Source organism: Felis catus, chromosome D4 (genome assembly GCF_018350175.1).
Source record: "Felis catus isolate Fca126 chromosome D4, F.catus_Fca126_mat1.0, whole genome shotgun sequence".
NCBI classification, from domain to species: Eukaryota; Metazoa; Chordata; class Mammalia; order Carnivora; family Felidae; genus Felis; species Felis catus.
Window position 1 is genome coordinate 89,971,764 of NC_058380.1, and position 24,944 is coordinate 89,996,707.

At 47.3% G+C, this 24,944-nt stretch overlaps 1 protein-coding gene and 1 long non-coding RNA gene across 13 annotated transcripts in view; both read right to left on the reverse strand.

Annotated features, from left to right (window-relative positions):
- The window catches only part of SETX (senataxin), a 65,006-nt gene extending 56,301 nt beyond the window's left edge, over positions 1 to 8,705 (reverse strand). For 2 of the 11 annotated variants that reach the window (XM_045043553.1, XM_023242904.2), the window contains exons 1-3: positions 7,823 to 7,997; positions 1,352 to 1,535; positions 285 to 495 (exon numbers count right to left, since the gene is read on the reverse strand). In XM_045043553.1, the coding sequence (XP_044899488.1) occupies positions 285 to 495; positions 1,352 to 1,528 (388 nt within the window). In that variant the 5' untranslated portion in view covers positions 1,529 to 1,535; positions 7,823 to 7,997. Of the gene's footprint in view, positions 1 to 284; positions 496 to 1,351; positions 1,536 to 1,865; positions 1,989 to 6,860; positions 6,977 to 7,585; positions 7,709 to 7,822; positions 8,021 to 8,550 lie in introns of those variants that run through there. The other 9 variants (XM_023242908.2, XM_023242905.2, XM_023242906.2 and 6 more) reach the window with 9 other exon arrangements.
- Positions 8,706 to 19,821: 11,116 nt separating this feature from the next.
- LOC109494026 lies at positions 19,822 to 24,692 on the reverse strand. 2 transcript variants are annotated; one of them, XR_006588823.1, is made up of 4 exons: positions 23,741 to 24,692; positions 23,251 to 23,472; positions 22,316 to 22,538; positions 19,822 to 20,316 (listed from the first exon to the last, which is right to left on the reverse strand). It is a non-coding gene; the product is annotated as an uncharacterized LOC109494026 (long non-coding RNA). The 2 variants fall into 2 exon arrangements; XR_006588824.1 differs by having other exon boundaries at positions 19,822 to 20,147; positions 23,741 to 24,690.
- Between the last annotated feature and the right edge of the window lie 252 nt (positions 24,693 to 24,944).

The following is a 24,944-nucleotide window of genomic DNA, read 5'->3' on the forward strand; positions in this document are numbered from 1 at the left end:
CAAATTACAAGAATGAAAACTAACTGAATGGATAGAGGAGTAAATGTGTGATAAAGCAAATACAGCAAGATGTGAGCAACTGCAGAATCTATGTGGCGGGTCCGCGGTGTTCACCTGATCACTGGCTTTTCTCCGTGTATGGAAACTTCTATCAACAAAACGTTGGGAAAAAAGATGCAGTATCTTAATGATCTGTTTAACGGATGTTCAATACAGATAAAACGGAGTTCCTGCAATTCTTAAAATAAGACTGATTAAACCTGTAGAACACCCAAGATACTCACTAACACGCTCGTGTAAAAGCAAATACGGATACTTCAGGATTTCAAGAAGAGGAACTCGAAGCTTATTTTCAAAGTCTTGGCCAGTGAAGTCAAACAGCTGTGCCTCTCCATTGTTGTCTACTATGTACAATTCATCATCGTCTCCAATTTCTGCCTTCATGGATTTTTCAAAATGATTTATGAGACGTAAGGTTTCTAATTCCCACAAAACCTACAGAGAAAGAAAAGTGGGAGGTAAGCTTTATATCTTATTATCCAAAAATACTGGATGTCACGATCTTTTTAGAAAGCCTTCCCCTAAGTATAAAACTTCCGAAGTTTCAAGAAGTAGACTACCACATTAGATTCATTTGAAGAAGTCACTAAACGTGACCACTTTTCTGATGTATGAGGCACATATGACATGAGGTGTGCAAAAACCACTTTCATAAAGTTTTACTATAAATATAGCACTATGCTTTATCAGCTATTTAAAAGGGAACAAGGAGCGCCTGGGTGTCGGTTAAGCGTCCGACTTCGGTTCAGGTCATGATCTCACGGTTCGAGGGCTCAAGCCCCGCATCCGGCTCTGTGCCGACAGCTCAGAGCCTGGAACCTGCTTCAGATTCTGTGTCTCCCTCTCTCTCTCTGCCCCTCCCCGCTCTCACTCTCTCCCAAAAATAAATAAAACATTTTAAAAAATTAAAAAAAAAAAAGAAGTTTGCACCATGTACCCATGAAAAAAAGAAAAGAGAAAAAAAAAAATCACCAATAAAAAAATAACCCAAGCCATTCAGACACTGTCAAATACACGGGCGTGAAAAACAAGAAAAAAAACGACGTAACACTGTCAGATATACGGACGTAAAGAACAAACTGGAAACAGAAAACAAAAAAACCCCATACATCATCTCATCCAACTGTTTTAGATCCCAATGAGTGAAAACGAGGGATCACGAAAGTCGGCTGAGGTTTTAATTCCGTCTCATCAGTCAATCCTGTTTCCCGAACACACCCAGCCGAGTTCGGGTTTCTCGTCTCCCTAGTTATCGAGCTCTGAAGCGTACCGTCCACCCGGCGCACGTTACCTCATGCAGGAAGGGCAGGTCGTCGCGTGCTTTGTGGTACTCGGCCACACACTCCAGGCAGTAGCAGAGGTCTTCGTCGGCTGTCTGAAATTCCCCGGCGTGGGTCCTGGACGCATAGCGCTTGAGGAAGTCAGCGGTGGAAATACCACCGGGCGTACACCAACAACATGTGCTCATTCTGCCCCTGTACGCAGAAAAGACGACACCTGAAGACTCCCGAAAAATGATACTTCGGGCCTTTCCGTGTGACCCTCCCCTTCGACTCAGAATGTGCCCCCGCCACCTCAAGAATGGTCCGCCGGCCGGCTTATCAACTGGGTCAACTCAAATCTGAGCCTCCTCTTAAAAACTTCATCTTTGGCACGTAAGAAATACGAGGAAACAAAAGCACTTTGCTAGTACAAAAACCAAACCAAAGCAATCCAAACCCACCAGCATGCAACACACGGATGTGCTACACAGGAAGCTCAAGACCACGTGGTACTGATGTTGAACCACGGAGACAAAGACGTACCAGTGCTTTCAAAGTATAGCTTTTGGAGTGTTCTCGTGATGTACTGGAGCCAAGTCAAAAGTTAAGGGAACCTTTCACATTCCTCGAAGACATGTTTTCGAGAAATCCGTGGAGACCTAAAAATCCGGAAGCATTGATCCACACCAGTCACAAAAACTCAGAGACCTCTGTCTGGGTTAGAAAGTACAGACGCATGAATCTGCACATACGTGTGCACGAACCGCTGCACTGCTCGTCAATGCGCTGTCAACTGTAACAGCTAAAATGTTAACCACCTGTTGCTACTAAGTACAATCTTTGAGCTCTCCCACCTTCTGTCTGTGTGGTAATACCAGAGACTCCACCATCCAAACTCACGAGAAAGGGTCAGATAGAATAATTGTCCAAATCCTAGCAGTCTCAAACAGAGCAAACAGGAAGGTCCCAGGAAACAAGCGAAAAGCCCAAGAAGCACAGGTGTTGGAGGTTTAAATGAAGACGTACTAACGAGGCAGAGGTTCATCAGCACTACAAACAGCACGAAACCCTGTGGATGAGCAAACAGGACGGAAGCCCAAATCCAAAGAGCTCTCCAGCTCCAACGAGGTGTGGTAAAGAGAAGACGCTGTATTTGCATCGCACACTAAATGGAGGTGAAAGTAAATACAAAGCTCACAATCAGTAAGCAGTGTGTTACGGCTCCACAAGGACACGCGGTGAGCCTGGACGTACCTCAAAGCACTCAAAACACAAAAGGGCTCGGGCATGTCACAGGAACACAGGGGCCAACCCGAAAGAGCTCTGGATGGCCAAAGCTGAGACAATTTGATCAAAAACAAAAACCGAAACACCCACTGCAATCTGTGGATTCTAACCCTCAGTCTAGACACACATGAATCCGTACAGATAGAAACGACTGGCTAAATGAACAAAAGATGGGGGACCAACCCGACGCGCAGAAGAACTCGCAACGATACATATAGACGCTCTGGGTTCCCAGAGGCGGACCTTAACCCCACCCCATCTTGAGTGTGGGCCGGACTTGGTGACACAAGGCCCAAGGAGAGGGTGTGGAAAGGGAGATACCGTAACACTACAGCGGACACACCTGGCAAACACACCCTCAACCAAGTGATCAGGGTCAACATCACAGGAGTTGACAGCCCCCCACATGAGGTACTGAGGAAGGAACTTCCGCTCTCGACAGTATGCTAGCTACCCCAAAACCCGCAACCCAGGAGAAAAACCCACCGGCCCAAAGTCAAAAAGATCTAAACAGCTGTCAGCCAGTCTGTAACAAAAGGAAGAAAACCACACCCAGGAGGAAGGAAGCAAGTCTTCTTTCCTATGAAAATGATCAGTCATTGGGAACTGGGCCAGGAAAATATCTAATGAGCCTGATCTTCAGAAACGGATGGAAATGGGGCGCCTGGGTGGCGCAGTCGGTTAAGCGTCCGACTTCAGCCAGGTCACGATCTCGCGGTCCCTGAGTTCGAGCCCCGCGTCGGGCTCTGGGCTGATGGCTCGGAGCCTGGAGCCTGTTTCCGATTCTGTGTCTCCCTCTCTCTCTGCCCCTCCCCCGTTCATGCTCTGTCTCTCTCTGTCCCAAAAATAAATAAAGGGTGGAAAAAAAAAAAAAAGAAACGGATGGAAATGAACTATCCAACGGATGTAAGATACAAGCTTCAAGGGGAAAAAGTTACAACCCCAACTGCAGACTGTATACTAAAAACTAAGCCCATCTCCTAAGTGGATGGACCTAACTCATGCATTCTCATCAGGGGTGAAATCATCCTCAAGGAGATGAAAACTGGTTAGTGGGACACACCAAAAAATCCTGTTTTTTTTTTTTTTTTTAATGTGTAAAGCACAAATATGCCTGAAGTACATAAAGGGATATACAATGTATTGGTGGTTTAAAATCAAGGGGAAATGCATGGGGTAGAAAGGTCTAAAGTTTCCTCTCAGGGAGGGAGAAGAAACAATAAAAGATTAAGAAAAATAAATGACCCAAGTCATTGAATACCTGGGTACAGAAACCCAGCAGCGTGACGTTTTCAAATGCATCATCATCATAAAATTTAAGAGCGCAAAACGTCTGCTAACGGGAAATCAATGACACCTTGACGGAAATTTTATTTCACTGCTGAGGCTTTTTTGGCGTAATGCCAGATCCTAAAATAAGCTGGTTTTCAAAAAAAATCCCTTATTTTCTTCTTACTTCCATGATTAAGTAATTATACATAAACGCATAAGTAAAATTGAATACGTGCATCTGTCTTGTGAATTTTTAAGATTAACTATTAATTGTACGCTTTCTTCACCCTTCTAAAAAGAACTCAGGGTGGCTTTCAACATTAAAGCTAAGGACGACATACAGAAATGGACATTTAGAAAACACACAGAAAACAACACTCAAAAGGAGGAATGGAAACCCATTTAGAAGAAAAGCTCACTACATCCTAGATTAGGAGTTTCCTGAAGAGCAAAAAAATGAGTTACACAATCCTCATTTGAAAAATAAAAAAAAGCATGCTGGCTCAGCTGGAGAATCCTGCTCTTTCCTAAACACTAATTCTAATTCCATCAGATATTACTAATACCCACCCTGTGCAAGGGGGCTGCGAACTAGGGAATACCAAGTAACACATTAGCTTTGCAGAATACAAAATTATGTTTTTCAAAGCAGAGTGTGTTAACTCTGAAAGGCCAATATCATAATATTATAAGTTAAAAGTCTTCACAAACTGTTTTTTCCAGTGATCTATTTCAGTGTGGGGAGTGAACTGAGAAGCAGATCTAAGAACAGAAAGTGAAACTCTGGAGAATTCTCAAACCGCACTTGCCTCAAGCAGGATTTCTGCAGTCAATCGAAAACTTTGAAAAAAAAATTAGGGTCTGAAGTGCAAATAAAATGCTGTGACTTTAAAATAATTAGCAGTTAAAAAAAAAAGAAAGAAACTTTCTACTAAGAACATTAAAGAGACTTCTGTATTTCACTCACTCACAGAGCTAGCCTATTTCCTTCCACACCCCAGAAAGCAGAACTAAATTTTCTTGCTTGCCATATAACAGATGGGTACCACGGAGTCTAGAATACAGAAAACAGTGCTATAGAGCATGTCAACAACAGAAAGTGTTTCCAGATTCCTCTGCAAAGGCCATAAATGGGTGGTTACACCCCCAAATCGAAAATTATCATTGGCCCGAGCATCTAAATGGGGTATATATATAAAGTCGTTTTTCTTTTGGGAGAAAATCTGTTGGTAGATGACCATAAATCCTTGAAGTTTTTGCCCAACTCAGTCCTTCTGGAAGGCCTGAGTTTTGTTCATTTCATCCGATTTTAACTGCTTGGAACTACGACTGAGCCACAGATGGTGGTGCCCGAGGAACCCTCAAGCTGCAGAACAGACGTTAAGAGCCACCCTCGGAGCCTCCGAAAGAGAACTGATTCGTCACTAACACAGGATGCTTCTCCAGGGCTACAGACCGACTTTCCAAGGACCTGCCTTGGGGACATCATTTCTCAGTATTAGCTGGCCAGACACCTCAAACGACAATCACTTTCCTCTACCTTACCGAGCTAAACTTCTTGCAAAAGTAATCTGGATTTGTCTGCTTAATAGCTCCCTGGCAATCTGGCTTCTACCCTTACGTTTCACTGCATGTTTTCCCAGAGTCCCTAGTCATCTCTGTATCACCAAATCCAACAGAGTTTTTCTCTGCCTCCTCTAAAGCATATAAAAATTCTGACCATGCATTCTTTAGCTAAGACAGCACACCATTCTCCTTTCACTTCCTCTACCCAATCTCCTTCACGGTCACTTCTTCCTTTGTTCCCCTTCAAATATCAGTGTCCAAAGGCTTGCCTCAGGACTCTCCATCCCATTTCTCTTTCTGGGTGACCAAATTCAAACCACTTTTTCCATCACTACCTGTAACGGAAGAAAGTATGTAAAACTCTCTCTCAGTGCGACACTTAGCTGTAATTCAGGCACTCAATAAACGACAACAATTCCAGCCTAGCCTACAGTCTCGCAGATACATTCAGGATCCAACTGCACAGAGTTGGCATCTCAAAGACAAAGACAGAAGGAAATCCTTCCCTTAAACCCGTGATTCACCCTATACGCTCTCTACTCGTGACATTACCATCCCTTGTTTTCAAAGACAATGACCCTAGATGTCCTCCCTTAGCATCCATCTTCAATTCCATAGTCTCCCTCCTTAATTGTATCTACGCTTTATTCCCAGCGACGCTGCCATCCCCTTAATAGGATATATTTTCACCATCTGTCTGGATTGCAGAAGCCTAAATAAATAATGCTTCTGGCTCTTATTTCATCCACCACCAATTCTTCCCCCAGCACACTGCGGAAGGGGAAAGCAAAAACTGACCTCTGAACTCCCCCAGTTTCGGGATAAAATTCACATTTTTTGACCTCACTGCAGAAGGCCCTCCGTTATGGGGCTTCGGCATCTCTCGCGGTTCCCCCCCCCCCCCCACCCCTCGCTCTTCCTAAAATGGGGCAGGGTGTTTGGCCTTTCCTGCTTTCAGAGAAGCTCGCACTGAACACCCAACCTTCGCAGCTCTGCCTGGCGCTCAACCCTCAACGCACATCAGACTCAGCAAAGGAACTTCAAAAAAAGATGAGATAAATACAACTCAGATTCCGTTTTTTAAAAACACCTCAGCAGTGATTCTGAGAAAATCTGAGAGCCTCCCGTGTGCAATCAATCCCTGTACGTCATCACATCTGAGGGCTTATCTGACCCATCCTCGCCCTTCCACTCTGACGCTCCTACCCTCTCAGGACTTTGCACATCTCAGGGCACTTGCCCGCGCTGAGTCGAGCTGTTCACTTTTTGTCTCCCACCTCTACCACACATTTGCTGCCTCCCCACCAATTGTGAGTCTGGGGCACGGATCTGCTTTGCATATTTTTACTCCGGTGCCTGACACCTATTCAGGGATTGAAAACCATCTTAGATGTTGGCTTAAAAAATAATTACCTGGGCTAACGGTCTACAGAGAAGTGATCCTCTCGGTGGAGATTCCTAGGCTTATTTGTGAATGGGTGAGGATTTGCACTCATGTGTACCCAGACTCTGGACCCAAAAGAACATTTCTGAAACAGGACGGGCGAGGGGGAAGAAAAGGAACAAAACTGATGAAGTGGTTTTTATACTCCATCCGGGTTTCATTCACGTCCACCCTATGAAGTCGGGCCAGACGGTACCAATCGGACAAGCGGCTCAGGCTCAGACAGCCTGCCCGTGAGCACCCAAATCTGCAGAAGTGGTGCAACTGCGCTCCTGAGCCCACAGCGACAGGACGCTCGCTGTCCCCGCGCACGGAACGGCTGGGCACTTCCACAAACGGCCCCCAAATCAGCACCAGCGGGTAGATTCAGCCCTCGGCCCGGAACTCGTGTCCGCCACTCCAACCGGAGCACTGCTGCTCCTAACGGGGGAAGTTCTTCCCCCGCGAGCCCCGCACCCGGTGTCCAGCGCACCGAGCCCGTCTCGGGCCCATCGCAGCTAACCCCGAGAGGCGGGGTGGCGGACAAAGCCCCCCCCCCGGGCAGTGCGCTCCAGCGCCTTCAGGTGGGGAGGGGAGGACTCGGGGGAGCCATCCGGGAGCAGCACTCTCTCCCGAGGGGGAGGAGGACTCCGGGGCAGCAGGACGGGCCTTCCTCCGGCGAGCCCCCGACTCATCCCCCAAAGGAACTACGCACTGTCCGGGCCAAAAGCAGCTCGCACGACACCGCAGAGGAGACAACGGCGGGGGACAGGGCGGGGATCCAGACGCCGGGGACCCCGGGGTGCAGGAGGCATCAGGGGGCGGGCTGTCCCCGCCCCCCTCGCGTCGCTGCCCCCCTCCGAGGAAAGCGCCCCCCCCGCGCCGCCCCTCCCCCACCCGCCGCCCGGGCCTGACGCGCCGCGACGGTTACTCCACGCGGCCCCGCGCGCACCTCACGCCCGCCGGGCCCACAGCCTCGAGCCCGCCGCGCTCTCCTCACCCCGCTCGGCCTCGCTTCGGCCGCTAGCCCACCTCCATGCCTCGGCTCAACAGTCGGCCGAGGGCGGATGTGCGGGCCCGCACCCGAGCGCCTCCGTTCCCACCCGGCCACCCAACCCGGCAGCGCCGCACGCCGAGGCCCCGCCCCTCCCCCGCGCGCGGCGTCGGCCGAACGCAGGCTCCGCCCCGCCGCCTTCTTGTTTTGGTGCGCGGAGGGGCGGAGCACGGGAAGAGACGCACCGCGGCTCCGCCGGGAGGCAGAAACGCCTGGCGCTGACGTCACTTCCGGGATACCGGTTCCGGCCAATCGGGAGCGCCCTACGGGGGGGGAGGGGCGTCGACTGCGGTGCGCTGAACCTGGTCCCGTCCACGACTCCCTTCCGGTCAGGGTCAGACCCCGACGCGCCTAGCCCCGGGGCGATTTAGGCCTCTAGCCTGTACCCTTTAACGGTCGTTCCCTTTTCTGATCTTTGCAACTCCCCGGGCGTTTCAGCACGGTGTGTTACAGATTGAGGGGGATTTTTTTTTTCCTTTTAGATTAACTTAAATTCCTAAAATATAATACGTTAATCAACACCTAATGGGGAGAGGGAGTTCATACTACGGGAAAGGAGTTCACGAAGTACCGTAACAGCAATCACTACCGGAGAGCCTGCCTGGTTTTTACCGCCTGCCACTGACCTGGAGGAAGAGAAGCCGCCCCTGCCTCGACTGAGGGCAGAGGCGGAAAAGCGGGAGAGGGACAGGTGCCGACCAGCACCACCGAGGCCGGAGCTGCGGCTGCGGTCCTGCCTCCGGGACCTGTAACCGAAGACTGAGTGGGCGGCGGAGGGGGCGAGGCGAGGAAACTTATAGCGAGGGGGGCGGGGCTTGTGGGACCTCGCGCAAGCGCGCGCGAGGCCAACGACCGTTGCTCGCCTGGTTTCTCGAAGCTTCTGTAGCGTGCGGACAGTCGGCTGTAGCCACACGAAGCGCTTAGGTCACACAACTGTTTCAGACCGTACTCGTTATGTGTACGTCCTCACTGAAGGAGTGTGTTTACGCAATACTTGTTTGAAATGAGAATCTGGAGGGCTATTGGGGGAAGAAATTATTTTGAGAGATGAACAAAATGGTAAAAGCCACCGGGATTTTGTACTTCCCTGACATCACCACTGTTAGGTAGATCCTTGCAGAATGCATTACTTAGGTTTTTACCAAAGTTGACATATGAAAGAGTTTTATTTTTAATTTTCTAAACGTTTATTTTTGACAGAAACAGAGCACAAGCTGGGGAGGGGCAGAGAGAAAGAGAGACAACCCAAAGCAGGCTCCGGGCACTGAGCTATCAGCACAGAGTCTGATGTGGGGTTCGAACTCAGGAACCATGAGATCATGACCCGAGCCAAAGTCGGATGCTTAACCGACTGAGCCACCCAGGCGCCCCTGAAAGAGTTTAAAAGTGCCAAACTCCTCTCCACCCTGCTAAGGGACAGAAGACAGAAGACTACCTGGGATCCTGAACAGGGTGTGGGTGGGGGGTAGTGGGGGGGGAGAAAGGGGTTGGGGGAGTGGAGGTGGGAGAAAGAGGGTGGGGAGGTGGGGGAAAGAGGGTGGGGAGGTGGGGGAAAGAGGGTGGGGAGGTGGGGGAAAGAGGGTGGGGAGGTGGGGGAAAACTTCTCCCATGGACCTGACAGTTGGGCTAGGAACACACGACAACGTTCTAACTTCTTATAAAAGCCGAAAAAATGGTGAAACTTTAGATTGCAGTCAATTTTTTAATAGTTAACGAAATATCTGCCTTTATATCAAAGTGGTCATAAAATATGATATTTGATATTTTTAAGGAGGAAAGTGCTCGCGAAGGCAAAAAGTGCCTAAAGCTCAACCAAAGTCACAATTTCATCCTGTCTCTGAGCCGTCTCTGGGCCTTTTAATTCCACATTTGTTTTCAATCTGTAAATGATAAAGGCTCGTTATTTCTATTTGATCTCTTAATTGTTGAAATTTTTGTTATTTCTACTGATTGAAATCATCTTCACTTTTGCCTCATATTCCCTTAATTTTTTTCAACTCTACATAATTTATATTAAATTATACACAATAAAATACACGGATTTTAAGTGCGTGCTTTGAGGACGTGTTAACACCTCCATCATTTCATGTAAGCATCTCCAGTCATGATAAAAAGAAAAAAAATTTTTTTTCATCCCGCAAAGTGCGATGGGGACACTGTCCACACTCACCCAACCGGACTGGTGACCTGATTTCTATCACCTTATCTGTCACCACCATAGATTCATTCAGACTGTTCTAGAACTCATTTTAATGGAATTATACGCTATGTACTCTTTTGTCAGTCGTCTTCTGTTCAATAAGAAGCGTGTGAGGGTCAGAGGTGTCACTGCATGTATCAGCAATCATTTTCATTTTGGAGTATGACATCATTAAATGAATATGCCACAATTTTTCTCATCTACCAATGGATATGGGGTGATTTTAAGTTTTCTGCAATTGCGAATAAAACTGTTATGAATATTAATGGGCCCATCTTTCAATGTACATGTTTTCATTGAACTTGGGTAAATAACAAGGAGTGTGTCTTTACATTACATTACAGGATAAGTGTGTCTTTAACGTTATGAGAACCTACAATCCATTTTCCAAAGTGATTTTTACATTCCTATAAGCAAATGCAAGACTTCCGTTTGTTCCACAGCCTTGTCGACACTTCCTATTTTGAATCATTTAGATTTCAGTCGCCCCACTGGTAAAAGTATACCTCATTTGGGATGCCTGGGTGGCTCAGTCGGGTTAAGCGTCCGACTTCAGCTCAGGTCACGATCTCGCGGTCCGTGAGTTCAAGCCCCGCGTCGGGCTCTGCGCTGACAGCTCGGAGCCTGGAGCCTGCTTTGGATTCTGTGTCTCTGTCTCTCTCTGCTCCTCCCCCACTTGTGCTCTGTCTCTATCAAAAATAAATTAAAAATGTAAAAAGAAAAAAAAAGATTTTCTCTCTCCCTTTGCCCCCTCCCCTATTGTGTATGCATGTGCACTATCAAAAAAAAAAAAAAAAAAAGTTGTGTGATTATTGGGAATTAGTAGATCTCGTCAGAATTGTTTGAAGGAGTCCTTTGACCATTTTGCTTGTTTGTTTGTTTTTTAAGGACTTAATCTTTTTAGAGCAGTTTTAAGTTCACGGAAAAATTGAAAGTACAAAGATTTCCAGTGTATTCACTGCCTCCCACGTATGCATAGCCTCCTCCGTTATCAGCATCCCTCACCAGAGTAGCATATTTGTTACAACTGATGAACCTCCACTGACACATCATCATCACCCAGAGTCCATAGTTTACATTAGGGTTCACTCTTGGTGTTATACATTCTGTTTTGGACAAATGTATAGATAGGTATCCATCATTATAATATAGTGGAGGGGCTTTCACTGCCCTAAAATCCTTGTGCTCTGCCTTTTCATCCCTCCCCAGTCTCACCCCTGGCAACCACTGATCCTTCTACTGTCTCCACAGTCTTGCCTTTTCCAGAATGTCATATAATTGAAAACACTCAGTATGTAGCCTTTTCAGTTTGGCTTCTTTCACTTAGTAATGTGTATTTAAGGTTTCTCCATGTCTTTTCATGTCTTGATAGCTCTTATTTTTTCAGCACTGAATACTATTCCATTCTCTGGATGGGCCACAGTTCATCCATTCATCTACTGAAGGGCATCTTGATTGCTTCCCAGTTTCAACAATTATGAATAAAGCAGCTATAGACATCTGTGTGTAGATTTTTGCATGGACATAAGTTTTCAGTTCCTTTGGATGAATATGAAGCACACAATCACTGGATCCTGTGCTAAGAGTAGGTTTAGTTTTTTGTAAGAAAATACCAACTGGCTTCCAAAGCGGTCGCACCATGTTGCATTCCCACCAGCCATAAGCGAGAGTTCCTATTGTTCCACATCCTCCCCAGTATTTGGTGGTGTCAGTGTTCCAGATTTTGGCTAGTCTAATAGCGTGTAATAGTACCTCATTGTTGTTTTTTGTTTTTTTTTTATTTAAAAAAAATTTTTTTTTCAACGTTTTTTATTTATTTTTGGGACAGAGAGAGACAGAGCATGAACGGGGGAGGGGCAGAGAGAGAGAGAGACACAGAATTGGAAGCAGGGTCCAGGCTCTGAGCCATCAGCCCAGAGCCCGACGCGGGGCTCGAGCTCACGGACCGCGAGATCGTGACCTGGCTGAAGTCGGACGCTTAACCGACTGCGCCACCCAGGCGCCCCACCTCATTGTTGTTTTAATCTGCATTCCTTTGATGACATAAGGAGCATATGCAAATACAAATCCATATACAAATTTGCAACCTGTATTATCTTCTTTGGTCGGGTGTCTATTCAAGCCTTGTGCCCATTTTTTCATCAGGCCGTTTGTTTTCTTATTGTTGAGTTTTAAGTGTTTTGGGTATATTTTCCTTAACAGTTCTTTAGCAGCTGTGTCTTTTTGCGAATATGTTTTCTAAGTCTGTGGCTTCTCACTCTCTTGACATTGTCTTTCACAGAGCAGAGGCTCTAATTTTAATGAAGTCCAGCGTGTCGGTTTTTTCTTTCGTGGGTCATGCCCTTGGCGTTGTATCTGAAAGAGTCATCACCATACCCAAGATCATTTAGGTTTTCTCTAACTTGTTACCTTCTAGGAATTTTATAGTTTTGGGTTTTACATTTAGATCTATGATCAATTCTGAGTTAATTTTTGTGAAGGATGTAAGGTCTGTGTCTCTCTATATAATTTTTTTCTTTTTTGGATGTGGATGTCCAATTGTTCAGCACCACTTGCTGAAGAGACCATCTTTTGTTTCACTGTACTTTCACTCTTTGGAAAAGATCAGTTCATGGTCAGATCATTTGTGGGGATCTATTCCTAGGCGCTCTCTGTGTTCCAGAGATCTACTTGTCTATTCTTTTGCCATGAGGACACTGTCTTAATTACTGTAGCTTAATTACCGTAGCTTTAAGTCTTGAAGTTGGGTAGCCTCAGTCTTCTTTGTTCTCCTTCAATATTGAGTTGGCTATTCTGTGTCTTTTGCCCCTCACTTAAACTTTAGAATCAGTTTGTCAATAGGCACAAATAACACGCTGGGAGTTTGAAGGGAACAGCATTGAGTCTACACGTCAAGTTGGCAAGAACCAACATCTTGACAATATCGAGTGTTTCTTTTTTTTTTTTTTTAATTTTTTTTTTCAACGTTTATTTATTTTTGGGACAAAGAGAGAGCATGAACGGGGCATGAACAGGGGAGGGGCAGAGAGAGAGAAGGAGACACAGAATCGAAAACAGGCTCCAGGCTCTGAGTCATCAGCCCAGAGCCTGACGCAGGGCTCGAACTCACAGACCGCGAGATCGTGACCTGGCTGAAGTCGGATGCTTAACCGACTGCGCCACCCAGGCGCCCCATTATCGAGTGTTTCTATCCACAAACATGAAATACCTCTCCATCTATTTACTTCTTTGATATCTTTCATCAGAGTGTTGTGGTTTTTCCTCATATAGATCTTGTACATGTTTTGTTAGATTTATACCAAAGCATTTCACTTCTGGGGGTGCCAATGTAAATGCTACTGTGGTTTTTTTTTTAATTTTTTTTAACATTTATTTATTTTTGAGACAGAGAGAGAGCATGAACAGGGGAGGGGCAGAGAGAGAGGGAGACACAGAATCTGAAACAGGCTCCAGGCTCTGAGCTGTCAGCACAGAGCCCGACGCGGGGCTCGAACTCACGGACCGTGAGATCACGACCTGAACCGAAGTCGGACGCTTAACCAACCAAGCCACCCAGGCGCCCCAATGCTACTGTGTTTTTAATTTCAAACTCCACTTGTTCATTGCTAGTATATAGGAAAGCAGTTGATTTCTGTATATTAACCTAAATCCTACAACCCTGCTATAATCTTTTATTGGTTCCAGTTTTTTCATCAATTCTTTTGGATCTTCTGCATAGATGATAAAGTCACATGTGAATAAAGATGGTTTGGGTTCTTCCTTCCCAGTCTGTATACCTTTTATTTCCTTTTCTTGCCATAATGCATCAACAAGGACTTCCAGTATGATGTTGGAAAGGATGATGGGAAGGGACATCCTTGGGACTCCTGGGTGGCTCAGTCGGTTGGGCATCAGACTTCAGCTCAGGTCATGATCTTGCGGTTTGTGAATTCGAGCCCCACATGGGCTCACTGCTGTCAGTGCGGAGCCTACTTTTGCCGGAAGCCAAGCTGTCCAACCAGCCTGATGGCAGGGCCCGGGCGGTGGACGGATGGGGACTGCACGGCGGCTCACTGAAAGCGACGTTTTTTGCATTCCCGCTTTTATGTAATTTGGCCTTAGCGTTGGTCAGGGCAGCTCCCCTACCAATGAAAGTACCTGGGGACTTGTCGATTGGGGAATTGCCCACGACGGGCCCCCCGGGAAAAGAACCATTGGGGAAAGAAAGAAGAGTCCTCAGGGAAATTACGCAGCCCTACATCCAGCCCTCGCCACCCCCTATAAAGACTCCTCTGCCTAAAGGAAGGGTAGCCCCATATATTTCCCAGCCAGGGAGGGGGACAAATGGGTTCGAAATCCCCGCTCTGGCAACAAAGGAATGTATCTATGGATACAAGTGACTCCGACCCCTAGGCCCACTTGGCCCCCAGGAGGCATTCCAGATTATGATTGGACCCGGCGGGTTAAGGTACAGAATGGTTCATTAGTTCCTAGGTATACATTGTCTCTCTGGGAGCGCATAAGGCGTGGGTTCCCAGGGCCCTCTTGGCTCCCTCCCGGCACCCCAGACCAAAGCAAATACTTTTGTTACTTATACAGCAAATGGTTCAAAGGAACAATTAAGAAGTCATGTCGCTGTAAATGTTCCACTTGAGGTGTTGAGAGCTAGATGACCTTTCATGAAAATAGCAAAGCAAATGCTTTATAGACAAATGTAGATACACAATGAAAGCAGTATGAAGAAATTAATCAAGAAGCAAAAAGGCAGGAGGGAACGTTACAAGAAAATAACTATGTTGTTCCTTGATGGGCGATGACACAAAGGAACGTTTTTAGAATCAGGTAACGCTGAGAAACATAGATGACGCACACTACAAGGAAATTGCTAACAAACATAATGCCACGTTTGCCACGGTAAAGCGGCCAGTCTAACCCACTGCTGGACCTGCTGGGGCTGGACCCCGGCACACTTTGGACCCTCTGTCCCCACCCCCCAGCCCCCCAGCCCTCCCCTGTTTATGCTCTCTCTCAAAAACAAATAAAACATTTAAAAGGGGGGGGGGGGGCGCACATCCTTGCCTTGTAACTGACCTGAGTGGGAAAGCTTTGAGTTTCTCACCACTGAGCGGGACAAAGCTACATAAGTCTTTCCTCTGGCTTCTTTCAGGAATTCTTATTTATCGTTGATTTTCTGTAATTTGAAAATGATATGCCTAATTGTGGTTTTTTGGCACTTATATTCTTGGTGTTCTCTGAACTTTCTGGATCTGTGATTTGGTATCTGCCACTGATTTGGGGAAATTCTCCATCATTTTCAAATATTTCTTCTTCCTTCTTCTGGGAGTCCCATTATGAGTACCTTCTACCTTTGGTGGTGGTACCAGAGTCCCCGGATACTGTTTTTCGGTCTTTGTTCTCTTTGCTTTTCAGTTTGGGCCGTGTTTAATGTTGTATCCTCAAGCTCAGATTCAGTTCTCAGCCAATGTCCAGCCTACGACTAAGCCCATCAAAGGCATTCTTTGTGTCTGGCGGTGTTTTTAAGTTTCTAGGCCTTCTTCTTTTGTTCTTTCTGAGAATTTCCATCTCTGTACTTACATTGCCCGTCTGCTCTCGCATGCTGTCTACTTTATCCCTTAGAGCCCTTAGCACTTTAATCATGGTTGTTCTAAATTCCCAGTCTGTTAGGTCCAAAATCCTGGCCACATCCAGTTCTGATGCTTGCTCTGTCTCTTCAAATTGTGTTTTACCTTCTGGTATGCCTTGAATTTTTTTCTTGACAGGGAGGCATGATGTACCTACCGTGTTCAAGAGCAGGGGTTGTAAATGGGACTTTATTGAGTAGGTCACGGCAAGGTGTGGGGGGAGGGGAGGGGAAGTGTTCCTATGGTCTGAGGCTTAGATCTCAGTGTTTTCGTGAGTTTCTGCCACTGGACTGTTTTTTGTTTTTTTTTTTTTTTTTTTTTTTTTTTTTTGTCCCTTTAGTAGAGGACGGCTAGAGAGGGCTGGTGTAGGGCACTTCCCTTCCCCCAGGTAACTGGAGCTCACTGCATTTGGGAATTCTCCTTCCCCTAGGTCATTTAGGTTCTGGTAATACCCGGCAAGACTAGGCTCTGGTGAGGGCAGGTCTCTGTTGAGAACAGAATGCTCTAGTGTATTTCAAAATGGCTCCCTTTCCCCTCTCCCCGCTGGAAGAACAAGGGGTTTTTCCCTCTGATATTTACAGTGGACACCTGGTCAGGCTCCTGGAGGTAAATCTCATAAAACTGTGGGCCCTCTCCTAAGAATCAGCGCCTGTGGAGTTTGGAACTCTCAGAGATGTCCACGCTAAGCCTCCAGCGATTCCTCAGTTACAGTGTGGGTTGTCTCACTCAGCACTGGGTCCCATGGACGGTTTCCATTCGTGGGCTCTGCTCACGTGAGCTGTTATTCCCTTTGCCGGGCAGTCTTTCTACTCTTTGAGGCAGCATGCTGCTCACGTCCTCTTCTACAGGTCCCGGAAGAGTTGAGTTTTCAGCTGGTTCGGCTTTCCACTCGTTAGGATGGAGGGGTGGCTTCTAAGCTCCTTATATGTGGAACTGGAAGCCAGTAGTCTCCTTTAATTGGATTATCTGTCTTTATTAAGTTGTAAGACTCCTTCACATACCCTGGATGCCAGGGCTTTATTTGCTACAATTACTTTCTCGCAATTTGTGGCTTTATTTTCAAAAGTATCGTCAGCAGCGTCTAAGTTTTAAATTTGGATGAAGTCCAATTTGCCAGTTGCCTCTTTAATGGTTGGTGCTTTTTGTGTCCTGAGAATTTATAAAGATTTTGTCTTACATTTTCTTCTAGAAGTCGTCTAATGTTAACCGACTTGTTTTCCATGTGTGCGACCAAGAGTCTAGATCCCATTATTTCGGGTTTTCCAGCATCCTATTTTGAAAAGACTGTTATCTTTGGTATCTGTGCCAGTTATTGATGTATATTGGCTTTCAGTGCTCAGAGGGAAGATGATAGCCGTAGACACCATCGTTTAAAAAAAAAAAATCTCCAATCACTGTATATTTTAAAAATCCAGAGAAAGAAAGGCAAACGGAACCCAAGGTTAGCAAAGGAAGGAAATAAGAAAGATAAGAGTGGGGGGAAATGAAAAACAAGACTCAATTAACATGGCAAAAGTTGGTTCTTTGGACAGGTTAACAATTGGCAAACATTTAGCTAGACTGACAACAAAAAGGGGGTAAGCCCCAAACCCCCTAAAATCAGAAATCAAAGTGTGGACATTAATGCTGACCTTAGAGAAATCAGAAAGGTGTAGGAGAGTTCTAAGACCTTGGAGAAATCAGGAAACTGTACTAAGAAATTGTAGGCCAACATGTTAGATAACCCAGCTGCAGTGAACAAATTCCTAAAATCCCACAAACTATTGAAACTGACTCAAGAAGAAATAGAAAGTCTGAAAGACCTATTGAGTAGAGAAAGGGTTAACAAAGGCAGGGATAGATAAGGGCCCCTTAGGGAGGCTGAATGCAGATAAGGTTGGGAGGGTTTTTTTGGGGGGGGGGTGGGGGAGGATGAATGCATTCCAGCCCTGCCGTGTTAGGCACCATGGATGGAATCTCACAAACTAATTATCCAGTTCCTGGTAAGGTCCCAATATAAAGTCAGAGACAAAAATCCTTGGTGGCAACCCAGTCGGGACCCCTCTCACCCTTGAGAGCTTTGTACTTGGCTCAATACACTCTGTCCTTTTGCTCACTCTCCAGTGTCTGCGAGATTCATTCCTCAACTCAGTGAGACAAGGACCAGTGTCTCTCCCACCCACCTGTAACACCTCGGTGCTGAAACCCAGGATTAGCTCCTTGGAGGGTAACAGCGGAAGCTTCCCTTCCCTTTTCTGAACCGAGGATCACCTGACCATGACTCTCAAAACCAGGCACCTGTCGGCCAGTTAAAAGTGCATAGCGTGGCCACAGGTCTTAAGTCTCAAGTGACAGGCTTCTGGATAAAGGTTTGGTCAGTCCCCCCTTGGAACGTTGACCTAACCACACTCTCCTCTTCCTTTATTCTTCCTTTGCCTATCCTTCTTAAATGGCTTCTAAAACCCCTGATGATCAATATGCTCCAGCAATTAGGGACTCATTCCAGGATCTGGAATCACTCCTTCATTCCCCGTAACTTTCTCCAGATACCTGGGCATCTCATGGGTGCAGCAGTTTCAGAGGTGGTCCTACTGATATTGACACTTAGGGAGGGAAGGCTGTCTGGGTAGCTCCCAGGACCTCCCCTGTAAAAGTGTCTGTCACAATAGTGTAGATCAAAGAGAGCTTTCACGCTTTTCTGGTGTTTGGTGAGATCTATGTTTTGTTGTCAGATACAACTCAGGCTGAAATGTGGCCAGGCTCTAGGCTTTGAGCATCAGCAGACAATGGTAGAGCCATCCCTTTGTATCCCCTGGGTTTAGAATATTAAGAATGGGAGCACAGGGGCGCCTGGGCGGCTCAGTCGGTTGGGCGTCCGACTTCAGCTCAGGTCACGATCTCGCAGTTTGTGAGTTCGAGCCCCGCGTCAGGCTCTGTGCTGACAGCTCGGAGCCTGAGCCTGCTTCCGATTCTGTATCTCCCTCTCTCTCTGCTCCTTTCCTGCTCATGCTCTGTCTCTCTCTCTCTCTCTCTCTCTCTCAAAAATGAATATTAAAAAAAATTAAAAACAAAAAAGAGGGGGAGCACAGATCTTCTTTGTGCACAATAGCAGCGGGAACCTTAATAGGCTGTGTTACTGAAGCTTTCTTGTTTCAGCAACAAAAAGTCAGGAACTGTAGTGCTACCAGGTCTCAAGGATTACACCCTTCAATCGGGACCCATCCGCTGATAGGACATCAGGGATACAGGAAGAAAGGATGCCTGGGGTGAGGCGAGGAAATAATTCATCTTATGGACTAGATTCCATGGGTTGGGGGTGCAAGCAGATTGGTACAACCAAGTAATGAGGGCCCAACCAAGGAGGCTCCGGAGAATGAGGTCGTGAGGGACTTTCTCTGTCCGGGGGGCGCACGTAAGGACTGGCAACCCAGAGCTCTGAACCTGCCCTATGGTTCCCGTGGGCACCTGAGACCCATAAAAGGATGGAGACTGGCCCTGGGGGTCACGGCCTGGGGAAACCTCCTCCATCAGCAGCACCCGCCCCCCCATAATCGCCCCAGTTGTTTGCCTGCACCCATCACCTTTATAAATAACAAACCTTGAATGGCCAACCTCGCTGGCCTCCTAAGATTTAAGGGATCTAGAAGAACCCAGAGGGGGAAGCGAAGGGTTGTGTGGGGGCTGAAGCAGTGGGTCAGAATGGCTACTCCCGAGGGCCCAATCCTTCTTCAACCAAAGGTGTCAGGCCATTCTCTAATAACTTTGGGAAAGGCGAATCAAGGGATACCTCGCTCCAAAATGGGGCGAGCTGGTGACGGCCCCTCACCGCAACGTGATGATTGGAGAAAAAGCATTATGCAGAGCCGGGCCGGAAATAATACAGCCTTGAGAAAATGTATGTTGAAAGGTCTCTCTGGAGAGGCGGCCGATGTACGTCACGAAGCCGAGCAGCCGGGAACGCCTGGCCCGCTCGAGGCGGACAGCCGCCTGCTTTCGTCTGTACTTCTCCACTTCCTCCGAGACCACGATCACCTGCCACGGATCTGCGCAGATTCTTCGACTGTGCTCGCTCAGCCCTAGATGACCCCCCCCCCCCCCCCCCCCGCCTACACGCTTTAAGCAAGTTCCGCTCTTCTCTTGAGAACGCTCTTTGAACAATGCAATACATCTTGATGTCTTTTGATGATTGTTTTCCCTTTCCCAATAAATACGGGAACGAGGAGTTGTTCGGGGCGGCAATTCTTCCAGCTGTCGACCCCTCCTCCCTTTCTTTTGCAGCTGACTTCTTCTCCCACGCGCCGCTGGTAGGCGGCAAGAGCTGATACGCAGGGACGCCTTCTGGTCACCCCTACCTGGTCACCAGGTACGGAGGCTCTTGACTTCTGTCGGGATCTCGAGCTGGGAAACTCCTCTGGAAGGTGTTCTGAAAAATTGGGAAAGATTGGATCTACAAATGCTCAGAGAGAAGTGCACGAAGTTTGTTGCGGTGGTGGTTGTTCCCAGGCTTGGCCTCAGTATCGCCTGGGGGGTGGAGAGTCCTGGCCCCCTGAGGGAAGTACTCAGCACAGTACTATCTCATGGTCAGATCGATGCTGTGGAAGAAAGGGTAAATGGTCAGAAGTTCCTTACGTGTAAGTCTTGTTTGCTTTATGGGACCAGACAGACTTACGTAAGACCTGTAAGTTGGGTACCAACCTCCAGGCCCTTTCAAGGTTGCAGACTCGCCCCCAGGCCTCTTCTCAGGAAGGACCACGTGTTAAACCTTTGTGTCCTCCTTATCTCGGATTGCCAGGGATGAGAAGTCCTTCCCCTGAAAGGGAGGGACATTGACTGAAATGCCCCACGAAGGTCCACGTTCCACTTTCCTTGCGAGATTTTCAACAAAGGAAAAAGGACTTGGGAAAATTTGCAGACAACCCTGATCAATATACAGAAGTGGTCCGGGGTGCCTGGGTGGCTCAGTCAGTTGAGCGTCCGGTTTCGGCTCGGGTCATGATCTCACAGCTCGTGGGTTCGAGCCCCGCGTCGGGCTCTGTGCTGACGGCTCAGAGCATGGAGCCTGCTTCGGATTCTGCGTCTCCCTCTCTCTCTGCTCCTAACCCACTCGCATTCTGCCTCTGTCTCTCTCAAAAATAAACATTAAAAAAAAATTTAATGTATAGAAGTGTTCCCAAACCTACCCCACATGTTTGAACTTTGTGGGAGAAATGTTATGTTAATACTCAATCAGACCCCACAGCCACAGAGAAATAAGCCACCCTACAGGCTGCTGAATCCTTGGGGATGAACAGATGACAGATTTTGGAAAAGGACAAATGGGGGAAGCGGATTACCCAACGGGAAGGCAGGCTGCTCACCTGGACCCCAAATGGGACTATGACTGACCCCTGGGAGTTTGGAGACAGAAACACTTCTAGGCGTATATTCTGAAAGGCCTGAGGAGGACTAGGGCTAAGCCCTGAAATTATTGGAAGTTAGCTCATGGGGCCCCTTTGGAACCTCCTTCCACCTTTTTGGAGAGATTAAGAGAGGTTTAATACAACATACTTCACTTTCCCCTGACACCCTAGAGGGGGAATTGATATTAAAAGATAAGTTTATGACTCAGTCAGCTCTGGGTATTAGGAGAAAGTTACAAAAATTGGCTATGAGCCCAGACAACTCTTTGGACACCTTTTTGAAGACAAGGCAGCTAATTGGGTCTTCTTCTTCTTCTTCACATTTATTTATTTTTGAGAGAGAGAGAGACAGAGAGCAAGAGAAGGGGAGAGGCAGAGAGAGAGGGACACACAGAATCAAACAGGCTCCAGGCCCTGAGCCGAGAGCACAGAGCCCGACGTGGGGCTCGAACTCACGACCCGCGAGGTCATGACCTGAGCCCAGCTGAAGTCAGACACTTAACCGACTGAGCCCCCCAGGTGCCCCCTGGGTCTTCTTTAATAGAGATCAGGGGGAGACCCGTGCAAAGGAAAGGAGAGGTCACAGAAAGGCTGTGTTGTCAGTGGCAGCCACGGAAGGACAAGCAGGCCAGCCGACCCGAGGGGCTCCTGGTGCTTGTTTTAAGTGTGGCCAAACAGGGCATTTTAAGGGACAGTGCCCCCAAAAGCCACTGTAAAGGGGACCATTGGAAGAGGGACTGCCCTCGTGGATGAACATCCAGAGGTCTGTCTCCTCCTCAAGGGACTCGTCAAGACTGATGGCACCCAGGGTTCCATCCCTCTGCCCCCGTCACACAGAAGATCGTTACGGCACAGAAGTCTCGGGTTAGAGTGGAGCTAGAAGGGACTGAAATTAGCTTCCTCCTGGGCACAGGGGCCACCTATTCTGTCCTCCTTTCCCATCCTGGTCACCTCACCACTCATAAGGTGACAGTAAAGGGTGTCTCAGAGAAGGTCCTAGCCAAATACTTTTCAGAACCCCTCTGTTGTGTTCGGGAGAATATAATGTTCACTCATTCTCAATCATGCCTGAAAATCCCAGTCCCTTGTTGGGAAGAGATACATTAGCCCAGATGAAGACTAAATTAATACTGCGTCAGGCCTTTCATTTGGGGAGAGAGAAAACTTAACGAACGGCCGAAAAGATATTTACCAGGAAAAATCTGTCAAGGACAGTTCAACAAGTAGTTTCGGCCTGTGACGTCTGTCTTAGAAACAATCCTTTGAACCACGACCTTGCCCTCCCAGGCAGTCAGAGAACTGGAAGCCATCCAGGAGAAGACGGGCAATCAGAGTGCATGCAGGTGCCAAGGTCAAAAGGGCTCCAGCATCTGTTGGTACGGGCTGATGCTTTTCTAATTGGTAGAGGCCTTCCCCTGCAAAACGGAAAAAGCACAGAAGTAATTAAAACGCTGCTTTATAAAATAATGCCCAGGTTCAGCTTACCTAAAAATCTGCAAAGTGATCACGGGCCCTCTTTCAAAGCTGGCATTAGCCAAGAGATGTCGAAGGCCCTAAGGAAAGATTATCGCTCGGACTGCTCTTGGAGACCTCGACCCCCTGGTAAAGCAGAACGAGTAAATGATATCTTAAAAAAACACTTAAGAAAACTGTCCCAGGAGACTCACCTCCCACGGCCTTCGACCCTTCCCATAGCACTCATCAGGGTAAGAAATACCCACAGATCCAGGGTTTCAGTCCATACAAACTGTTCTACGGAGGTGCCTTTCCGATAAATGGCTTTTTATTTTATTTTAGAGAGAGAGAGAGAGAAGAGAGAGCGAGGATGGGAAGGGAGAGAGAGAGAGAATCCAAAGCAGGCTCCGTGCTGTCAGCGCAGAGACTGATGCAGGGCTCAAACTCCCGAACCGTGAGCTCATGACCTGAGCTGAAACCAAGAGTCAGGCGCTCAACTGACTGAGCCACCCAGGCGCCCCTGACAGATGACTTTTTATTGGATCCTGAGATAAATGCCCAAGTTAAACATTTACTTCTTTAGTTCAATTTCAACAACAATCACGGCAAATGTCCAACAGTTGAACATGAGAAAAAGGAAGAGTGGTTTGGAAATTGGGGGCAGGATCTTACGGGCGCCATCTTGTTGGTCAGCACAGTCATTGGTGGTTTTCTCTTTGTGGCTGCCGATGTCTGTGCCGCCTCATGCCTGCCAGCCTTCCTGTGGAGCCATAACCGGGGACCACTCGACCGACCCTTGGTAGACTCTGAGTGCCATACCCTTACGCCGTCCCTCTTCAGCTTGAAGAAGCCAGAACTGTCACTGTCCTTGGTCCCCAATGGCAGTGAGGGATCCTATTCCAGGGGGAGGAATGAGTAGGGAAAGGGTTAACAGTAGGCAGGGAGAGATAAGGGACCTTTGGGGAGGCTGACTTCAGCTGAGGGTGGGAGGCAGCAGCAGAGGGTTAGGGGTGGGGGGGAAGGGATAAACACACTCCAGCCCTGCCTGTGTTAGGCGCCATGGATGGAATCTCACAAACTAAGTATCCAGTTCCTGATAAGTTCCCATTAAAAAGTCAGGGACAAAAATCCTTGGCGGCAACCCAGTCGGGACCCCTCTCACCCTTGAGAGCTTTGTACTTGGCTCAGTATACTCTGTCTCTTTGCTCACTCTCGTGTCTGCGAGATTCATTGCTCAACTCGGCGAGACAAGGACCAGCGTCTCTCCCACTCACCTGCGACACTAGAACATTAAAGGGGTTGAATCAGTAATTAAAAACCTCCCAAGAAAGAAAAATTCAGGAACAGATGGCTTTCCCAGTGAATTCTACCAAATGTTTAAAGAACAATTAACACCAGTATTCCTCAAAGTCTTCAAAAAAAAAAAAAATAAGAGAGAAAAGAACATGAGGTCATTCCACAAGGTCAGCATTACCCTGATATCAAAGCCGAAGACATCACAAGAAAAAAAGACTATAGACCAACATCCTCTATGACGATAGTGTAAAATCCTCAACAAGATACTAGCAAACCAAACTCAGCAGCATATGAAAAAGGTTACACACCATGACTAAATGGGATTTATCCCAGGAATGCAAGGCTGTTCAACATGGGAAAAAAATCAATCAACATAATACCCCACATTAATAGAATGGAGGGGGGAAACACATGATCATCTCAATCGGTGCAGAAAAGAAACCTCTTCTTTCGCAAAACCCAACCTCCTTTCACGATAAAAAAAACACACCCAGGAAACCAGAAATAGAAGGGAACTTCCTCAACATGATAAAGAGCAGATTGGCTGCTTTCATCGCTGCTGGAAATTCTAGCCAGAGCAGCTAGGCAAGAAAAAGGAGTCACGGGCAACCGACATGGTCAGAAGAAGTAAAACTCTCTCTAAACACAGGGGACGGGATTCTGTATGTAGACACATCAAAGAAAGCACAAAAAAGAACACCCTTCGGACATCTCCAATGCAGGAACTTAAAATTCTCAGTCATGGGGCGCCTGGGTGGCTCAGTCGGCTGAGCGTCTGACTTTAGCTCAGGTCATGATCTCACAGTTCGTGGGTTCGAGCCCCGCATCAGGCTCTCTGCTGACAGCTCAGAGCCTGGAGCCTGCTTCGGATTCTGTGTCTCCCTCTCTCTCCACCCCTCCCCCACTCATGCTCTGTCTCTAAAAAATGAATAAACCCTAAAAAAAATTTTTTTTTTAATTTTTTTTCAACATTTATTTATTTTTGAGACAGAGAGAGACAGAGCATGAACGGGGGAAGGGCGGAGAGAGAGGGAGACACAGAATCAGAAACAGGCTCCAGGCTCTGAGCC